Source organism: Morone saxatilis, unplaced genomic scaffold, assembly GCF_004916995.1.
Source record: "Morone saxatilis isolate NCDOM2014 unplaced genomic scaffold, NCSU_SB_2.0 Contig10, whole genome shotgun sequence".
In the NCBI taxonomy this organism is placed as follows: Eukaryota; Metazoa; Chordata; class Actinopteri; family Moronidae; genus Morone; species Morone saxatilis.
Genome location: NW_023339652.1, coordinates 15,370,178 through 15,379,417, shown reverse-complemented (window position 1 = coordinate 15,379,417; position 9,240 = coordinate 15,370,178). Strand labels below are relative to the sequence as shown.

At 42.5% G+C, this 9,240-nt stretch overlaps 1 protein-coding gene across 1 annotated transcript in view; it reads left to right on the top strand.

The window, feature by feature from the left end:
- The window catches only part of LOC118338624 (serine/threonine-protein kinase 38-like), an 11,568-nt gene extending 2,328 nt beyond the window's left edge, over positions 1-9,240 (top strand). The window contains exons 2-14 of the mRNA XM_035675903.1: positions 2,955-3,094; positions 3,748-3,799; positions 3,932-4,054; positions 4,156-4,239; positions 4,355-4,478; positions 4,617-4,771; positions 4,881-4,983; positions 5,162-5,223; positions 5,494-5,611; positions 5,822-5,945; positions 6,121-6,216; positions 7,638-7,729; positions 7,907-9,240. Coding sequence (XP_035531796.1) covers positions 2,961-3,094; positions 3,748-3,799; positions 3,932-4,054; positions 4,156-4,239; positions 4,355-4,478; positions 4,617-4,771; positions 4,881-4,983; positions 5,162-5,223; positions 5,494-5,611; positions 5,822-5,945; positions 6,121-6,216; positions 7,638-7,729; positions 7,907-8,031 — 1,392 coding nt within the window. The 5' untranslated portion in view covers positions 2,955-2,960 and the 3' untranslated portion in view covers positions 8,032-9,240. The remainder of the gene's footprint in view (positions 1-2,954; positions 3,095-3,747; positions 3,800-3,931; positions 4,055-4,155; positions 4,240-4,354; positions 4,479-4,616; positions 4,772-4,880; positions 4,984-5,161; positions 5,224-5,493; positions 5,612-5,821; positions 5,946-6,120; positions 6,217-7,637; positions 7,730-7,906) is intronic.

Genomic DNA, 9,240 nt, shown 5'->3' with positions numbered 1-9,240 from the left:
AAAATAAAAATGGTTTAAACATTTTCAAAATTTGACTTAGACAATATAAAATGAAAATACAAATGTAGAGCTTTAATAATTAGGTTGTTGATAAAGGGGTTGATGACAGGGATGGAGAGCAAGATAGTGTTTGTCCTCGTCTTCTAACGTAATACCAGATAACATCCTCCTCTCTCTCTCTCTCTCGTTTCTCTCTCGTCTCCTCTCTCTCTTCTCTCTTCTCTCTCTCTCTCTCTCTCTCTGTGTTTCTGTGTATACCTGGACCTGCGGGATCAGTTTTCGACCCCTCTTTAATAAAAACCCCAAAGCATCCAAATACTTATTTGGATGTTGATTACCATGGTAACACCAGAGTTTCCACGTGTCCTGGAAAACCTCGAAATTTAGAGACTCTTGATAATGTAATAAATCAAGCCAAAATAAAAAATGATTTCATCAATCCAAAGCATTGTGATGGATCATTGCTGATCTGCTGCGTTCATACAGCTACTTCAGCTCATTGCTGCACTACCCAGCGTGCTCACACATTGTCCACCCAGCAACCCCGACTGAGGGACCTACATTTGATCAAAAAGAACACCAGTCCTCCAATGAATTGTGTGTCTTTGTCGATCTGTTGTGGTGCCTACAGTAGGTACAGAGGACCCCCGCCATCACAGAGGGCCTACATGGGATACGTGAGACCACAGGAGCTGTGTCGGGTCTTCCGGTGCTGCTTTGTGTTTGTTCAAAGATTGTCATTTTATTGGTGATGACGTTGGGCTTTCTTAGAAGTGTTGTGCTCCAGTAAATCTGCACAGACCTCAGTAACTCTACACCCTTTTTTGCCAGTGTCCTTGTTTTCCAGCCAATAGAAGCCTCCCTAACGGAGCAGTTTTCAGCAGTGATTCAGTGATTTTTCTCAGAAGTCAGGAAGCGTCTTGTTGTTGTGGGATTGTTGGGGCCGGGACGGGAAAAAGGGACCTGTGACTAGACGAAACATGGCTCCTATCTTAGGACTGCAGGGCTGTTTTATCTCTGTGTGAGCTAATCAAGCCCATTCATACCGTACATACTGCTGAAGTGATTTGATGATGTACACATCCACCCTCTTCCTCTTTCACTCTGTTGCATAATATGTTCCAAATAATATTCTGTTCATTTAAGAAGAAGAGAATTGAACTCTCCTTAGTAGCACTGACTTTGTCCTTGCCGTCTTTTACATCATTGACGTTTGGTTTTTATTCAAACAACCTCCACTTCACCTGTGTGTGTGTGTGTGTGTGTGTGTGTGTGTGTGTTGTTGTGTGGTGTGTGTGTTGTGTGTGTTGTGTGTGTGTGTGTGTGTGTGTGTTCTGTGGTTTTCATTCCACCCACACCAGGGCTACACATCAAATCCAAGATGTCAGCATGTGCCTGACATTATCGGGGATGGTGTAAAAACACAAAGGAATGCGTGCTGAGAACTATCTGTGGCGGTTTCACTGATTAGGTCCTGGAATGAAACCCTGCAGACCGTGAGCCACCCAGCACATGATTCCCTGCCGCTGTCTTTAGGGTCACAAGAATATTTCTGTAGCGGGGATCTGACTCCTGGTAGTCTGAGGTCAGGGGATCTGTTCCAGAGCGGCTCTCATTGAAATGTAAAATGGATAGCTCCTGATCATTTACCAGTACCCAGCGTGGCCCCTCAGTCCGACTGGAAAAGGTTACACCGTCGGGTTGCATTTGATTACCTCGCGCACTGAAGGGGGAAAAGAATGCAAATACTGTTTTGAATATGAAAGTTTTAAAGCCTTCATTACCCAGAAATATGCAGCATGTCGTCCATATCACTTATATCACTTAACCCAGCGTGTGTGTGTGTGTGTGGCTGAGGCGCTTTAACCAATCTTTACAGAGAGCACTGCTCACTGCCTTCTAGGAGTCATTTTGAATTCAGCACTGATGTTTTTACATTAAAATTGTACCCAGTGCAGCTCTCAAAATGTATATTTAAAGGGGCACTCAACAGATTTTGCACATTACGATCATTTAATTCAGTGTAGTAGTATTACTCAGCCTGTAAAAACAGTTGTAATAAAGCACTTTCTAAAGTCTGACAATGTCAACAGAGTTTGAAAGACATGGTTGTCTGCCAGGAATGGAGCGTCAAATGAAAGACTGTCAAATTGCATTATGGGATGTGTAAGATTCAGCATTTTTGGAGCTTGACACACACTGCTTCGACTTCTATCAAAGTCTGTTGCTTTATACATAATGCAAAACATTGGAGTGCTCCTTTAATAGGACATTACACACTGTTGGACACACTCATTTAACCTCAGTTACAAGGTTACGTTGTTCATTCCTGTGCTGACTGACACACTGTAGATACTGTAGAGGGCAGTCACACAGATGCTATGGGGCTAGCTGTAGCCTGTAGCTGTCTGTGGGTGGGTGGGAAGCCTGTGAGGGTTCCTGTCATTGCAGGACTGTTGGGAGCTGAACAGAGGGCATTGTGTGAACCTCCTACACATTTAAAGCAAGCGAGCAGGAGACACCGTTACAATGAGTGGCGATTACAGGATAAAGGACCAGTCAGACGAGAAAGTGTTGAAGTGATTTCTATCAGCAAGTAGACATTGTTAGAGGCTTGGTGACGTAGGGGCTACTCGGAGGGCTAGTGAACCGTAGCTTGTGAAGTAAAGGCTAACATGCAAGGGTACTGGGAACATGCTAATGCTAGTGCTGATTTATACTCCCACCAATCAGCCACCATAAGCTACTTGTCATATCAGACCAAGTAAGTGTGTTGAATTGAGTGAGGGTGTGTTTTATCGGTAATGAATTTGAATTAGTTAGTAGTAAGAGGATGAAAGCGTTGTTTCTTCTCGCTGCCAGGTTAAAGTGGAGAAAACTGATTCACCAACAGACGTTTACCACACAGGTAGAAACTGTGCACAACCTGATGGTTTTTGTTTGTTGTCGTACAGGATAGTATGGCCATGACGGGAGGGACTGCAGCTGCCCTTCCCATGAGCAACCACACCCGAGAGAGGGTGACTGTGGCCAAGCTGACACTGGAAAACTTCTACAGCACTCTGCTCACGCAGCACGAGGAGCGCGAGATGAGGTAAAACCGAGTGTTAATATAGCCGACAGTACCTGTTGATATTAGACCACCTGCATTTTTGCCATACAAATATATGGAAACACACCGTCCAGTTACATTATTTATCAGAATCACTCCAGACAATTGTACGTCTGTTTAACAAAGGCTACAATAAACAGTTTATTTTACTTTACCTTTATTTTCTGGACATTGTGCCTGTATTAATAACCCCATGCAGTACTAGTTGTCCAACACCTTCACTATAGTTCAGTTACCTCTCTGCATGTAAATGTATCTGTTATTTTAAGCATCAAGTGTCAGTCCATCCGCTGCTGGAAAAGGAAACAGTGCAGAGGTGTTTCATCGCAGGTGTGGGCACAACAAAGGGCATCTCATAATCTACCTGTCGTGTTCTCGCATTACCACATGTGAGCTGATCTCTAGTCCAGGTAACACGGTTTAGTTCCGCTTGTAAAAGGCAGCTGACTCACTGTTTACACCGCTGCATAAACCAACAGGAGATTCATTGTGAAGATCTGACCGGTTTTAGGACATTAATCTGACCCTGTACGTTTTTCACTCGTTCACCGTACACTCTGCTGTATTTTTTCAGCCCTTTTCAGATTTGTATGAAAGCACTATTTTCATTGTATGCTTCTTTTTTTAATTCATAGGCAGAAGAAGCTGGAGAAGGCCATGGATGAAGAGGGTTTGCCAGATGAGGAGGTACAGTACGCTTTGTCATCTCGCTTACAGACCGACATTCTTTAGAAAAAGGTGTTGTTTTTTTTTTCCTTTTGAAATCTTTCTCTTCAACTTACTCTGATTGCTCACTATCTGTTTGTCCATGTTTTGCAGAAAGTAATGCGCCGCTCGCAACACGCCCGAAAGGAGACCGAGTTTTTGCGACTGAAGAGAACGCGGCTCGGCTTGGACGACTTTGAGTCCCTCAAAGTTATTGGACGAGGTGCTTTCGGAGAGGTACAAAACAAAAGCCCTTGTAAATTTTAAAATAACATTTCATTGCTAGAAATGTTTAATACCATTCCTCATGAATTTAACTGTGATGTCGTCTCCTTCAGGTCCGTTTGGTGCAGAAAAAAGACACAGGTCACATTTACGCCATGAAGATTTTGAGAAAAGCAGACATGCTGGAGAAAGAACAGGTAAAGTATTGGTCAGCACCACAGTCTCTCAAGGACGTCGAGGCATACTGTTAGAGCTGCTGCGGTCACTCTCTCGTTCTGCAAGTGTCTTAGGCTGTTTACCGTCTCCCTGCAGGTTGCCCACATCCGGGCAGAGAGGGATATTCTGGTGGAGGCGGACGGCGCCTGGGTGGTAAAGATGTTCTACAGCTTCCAGGACAAGAGGAACCTCTACCTCATCATGGAGTTCCTGCCTGGAGGTTTGCACTGATAACTTTGTTTGCGTTTGATGTCATCACAGACTTAACTGGATACAGCATGAATCGCTATACTGCGAAATAAATCAGCACAAAAATGTTGTGTATTATCATTTTTAAAAGTTCTGACCTTGTTGCCAGGCGACATGATGACCCTGCTGATGAAGAAGGACACCCTGTCAGAAGAGGCCACCCAGTTCTACATCGCAGAGACGGTTCTGGCCATCGACTCCATCCACCAGCTGGGCTTCATCCACAGAGACATCAAACCAGACAACTTGCTTCTGGACTCCAGGGTGAGACTCGCTGACAGACACCCAGACGTTTTCTGCATACAGTGCGCTGTGTGTGTGTGTGTGCGTGGCAGCTTTCTTCAGATGACATGAAATGTGTTTGTGCTAACAGGGACACGTGAAACTGTCAGATTTCGGCCTGTGTACGGGACTGAAGAAGGCTCATCGCACAGAATTTTACAGGAACCTGACGCACAACCCGCCCAGTGATTTCTGTGAGTTTAAAAATCTAGTATTGACATGAAAAACCGAACATCACTGGAACCAGATCCAAACCCAGATCCGAACTCTATAATAAATGTTCAGAGAGACGCTGCTTTGGTCTTTTGCAAAAACACTGTAAATATTTCAGTAATCACTCCTTACTCTCCTGCCCTCTCCTGTGTCTGGCAGCCTTTCAAAATATGAACTCCAAGAGGAAAGCAGAAACCTGGAAGAAGAACCGGAGGCAGCTGGTAAGGCTTTGGCTTTTTATGAATGAAAGAAGTGCATAAGAAGCCAGAGAGTTGGAAGGAAAGAATAATGCACAGACCTGCTGCAACATGCAGGAGAAGAAAAGAAAAAAAGTAGCTTCCTGGTCTCTGCAAAAAATGGACACAGCAGCCTCTAAATCCTGGCTAATGTAACTTCATGTCAACATTAATTGAACATTGACCTGTCAGTGTTTAATGTGTATATACTCCTACCCAGAGCCCTCAGGTTCTCTGTTTCTGTGTGACTCTTAGGCCTATTCTACTGTGGGAACGCCAGACTACATTGCTCCTGAAGTCTTCATGCAGACGGGATACAACAAGCTGTGTGACTGGTGGTCTCTGGGTGTCATCATGTACGAAATGCTCATCGGTAAGTGTGCAGATGTCAGTGTAAAGAGAGATTATTTTATGGCAGAATTGTTTGTGTTAAAGGATAACACATTCATAGTCAAAACACTGCAGATGTCACGAAGGAAATAATGTGTGAAATTACGACAAGTAAGTTATAAGTCAGTGGACTTTTGCATGCAGTGTTGCTGTACCGCCAGCGTTCTTTACAATGCTTGTTGTTTGTGTTCAGGTTATCCTCCGTTCTGCTCTGAGACGCCGCAGGAGACATACAGGAAAGTGATGAACTGGAAGGAAACCCTTGTCTTCCCACCTGAAGTCCCCATCTCAGAGAGGGCCAAAGACTTGATACTAAGGTCTGGAAAAAAAGAACCATTTTTATTCCAGTTTTCTCTTTTATAAACTCACATGAAGGCCACGTGGGCAAACATGTTGGTGTACATAGTGATTGTATTTCTGAATGATGTGTATATAAAGGTTTATTGGACAGATTAGACTGTAATCAGACTGCTGTTTGTTTGTGTTTTTCAGGTATTGCACTGATGCTGAGAACAGGATTGGAGCTGTGAGCGTGGAGGAGATCAAGAGTCATCAGTTTTTTGAGTCAGTGGACTGGGAGCACATCAGGTACATGAAGCATGAATAGTGTTAATATCATTAATGATGTTCATCAGTAACCTTTTTGTATCTATGTTTAATTGTTGTATTGACTTGAAGGCCTGTCGCTGCCTTTTGGCCAGGTTAATGAGAATTGGTTCTCAATTGACTTATCTGGTTAAATAAAGGTTAATTAAATAAAACAAAAAACTTTTTGCCATGAATAAAATGAGACAATAACAGGACTGACAACATTAAACGCTAACTGTGACTGTATCAGCATGCAATAGTTTTGATAAAAATGTTATTTATACATTTAGAACTGATGCTGATACTAATAAAAAACATTTTTAAAGAATAAAAACTAAACTGAAACAGTTAAACCCACTCTGGAAAACTAAGTCAAACTAAACTGAATTGGAAACAAAAATTAAAGACCAAATAAGAATAAAAACTAATGATAAATACCAAACTAACTCTGATCACGATTACACCGGCAGCTTACACCAACTATTTTACAGAAAGCAGGTGAACAATGGAAACAAGGATATTTGGGCCCATTTTCATTACAGTGAGGCTGAGGAATAAAACCCAAAGGCAATGCTTTATCGGAAGGGACGCAATGTGGCCATAAAATAGCTGGTGACGTTTTATTGTCTGTACAGCACTCATTGTTTTATAATGGTTTTAAAAAGAACACTGGGCCCTGGCCAGTAGTTGAAGCGTGTTGCTTCAAAATAAAGATGAAAATCAGAACATGTTCAATGGATGTATTCCTTAAATTGATTCCTTAAATAAATAAATAAATAAAAAGATTGACAAAATTCACACTCAGTATAAAGCCACTTTCGGACAGACACCATGTTACAGAAATGTGGTGGCAATTTAACATGTTGGTCTCATCTGAATGAGTCACTTCTATGTAAAAGTCCAGATGACAGTCTAAATAGGTCAGACCTATAACATTTCGGGAACACTTCAACGTGACTCATGTGCGGTCAGATTAATGTCAAGGCCAAAACAACACAAGGTAAAACGGGTATGTAGAGAATAAAGCCTGATAAACATCACTGTAATGCATACAAGTAGAATCGCCTTTTGCTGAGAGAAAATAAAATCTATTTAAAAGTTATGAAACACTGTAAATTAGCAGATTTTACATTATTAGGAAGATTTTTCTCCTTTGGGGTGGAAAAGTGGTTAAAGAGCAACTGAACACTCCCTGAAAATCCAGCACTTGGCTCCTTCTGTAAATGTCTGAATAAAACCATATGACATTTATGTCTGAATAACAAAAAGCTTTTAATTTGACATATAGATGAAGGCAGTGATGTTGCGTATTTTGTCTGAAAAGGGCTTTTCTTGCTTTAAATGTAACTGCTTAAGCACAAAGCAAAGCTTCTTCCCTTCCTCCTCAACCGTCCATGATCCTCTCTGTCTTGCCCCCACAGGGAACGGCCAGCAGCCATCTCCATTGAAATCAAGAGCATCGACGACACCTCAAACTTTGACGACTTCCCTGAATCAGACATCCTTCAGCCAGGTTCGCCTTATGAAATGTTCTGCTGGAAAACACCTTCTTGGGAACATTATTGACAATAACTGACTGCTCCTTGCTGATTACTCTCTTTAATATTATCATGGCATCTCATTTACATAGTATGATCCGTAGCGCCCTCACGTAAATTAACACCTCCTTTTGTTTTCTGTTTATTAACAGCCAGCGCAACGGAGCCGGACTTTAAATCGAAGGACTGGGTGTTCCTCAACTACACATACAAACGCTTTGAGGGTCTGACTCAGCGAGGCACCATCCCCACATACATGAAGGCAGGGAAGGCCTGACACGCCGAACCAGGGAGACGCTGTTGTGGGGAGAAAACAGACGTTTACGGACACAGGGTCGGGCCGTGGAGCCCCCGCTGGTGCTGAAGGCTGCGCCCGTCAGCCTCTCAGTATAAATTTAACCCTCATCACAAGTTATTTAGGTCTGCTCAGCCTCCGCAAGAACCGCCAAGAGCTCGGAAATTAAGGAGCGTTACCGCATTACCTCGGTTGTTTATATCGTATACACGTGCCGTCTTTAGCCATAGCTCTCAGGCCAGCTCACTAACTAGGACACTAAATCAGCATATCTGCATGTTCAGCGGCATATCGCTTCTGGAGAGGATTTTTTACTGCCTAAAAGCAACAGTGTGGAGTGAGGATGGATCTTCACAGCGGTAGTTTCTACACTGGTGGCTAAATTAGCTCTCATGCAAACAGGATTTCTATTACTGAAGATGAGCTCTATACACTGTAGTCAAACTCTGAAAGATTAGTGAGTTAAAGAGGTAGCCCTCACTTGTTCTCACCCATACTGTTATACTCTGTTTATGGACTTTAAAGGAACGTTCCAGCATGGTTTCCAGGGTTTTGGCTCACTTTTTGTTTTGCACTCCCACTGGCAAAGATGGCATTTAAAAGCGAAGAGGGGGACAAAATCTTACATTTCAATCTCTTGGTTTATCTGTTGGCTCGACTGGGTTGTGTGTAACAGGAAGTGGAGCCTGAACCCTCAAAATCTGCTATATTATATACTGGAATATTCTTGTTAGCAAAATGCTAGTGGATCCCAATGGAAGCTCAATTAGCATCAAAATTGTTGCACTGTATTCATATGCTTTAGGTTTATAGACACATTTTAGGCCATGCTAGCAGTGTAGCTCTGGAGATGGCAATGTCAGTCCATCACTTTGGCCCAGAATGAAATATCATTCAACTATTGGATGGATTGCCATGAAATGTGTTCCCCTCAGTGTGATTTGTGATAACTTTCATCGGGTCAGAATAACAGTTTGTTCAGCACTCTGTTGTTTAATGACCAAATACCTCTAAAACTAATGACATTTCCATCAGCTGTACTTTGAGTTTAGTGCAAATTAGCAGATGTTACCATGCTAACATGCTAAATAAGAGGGTGAACCTGGGTAACATCAACATGTTAACATTGTCTGTGGATGTTTGTATGCTGATGTTAACTCAAAGCACAGCTGTGTCTAAGTGCAGCCTCAC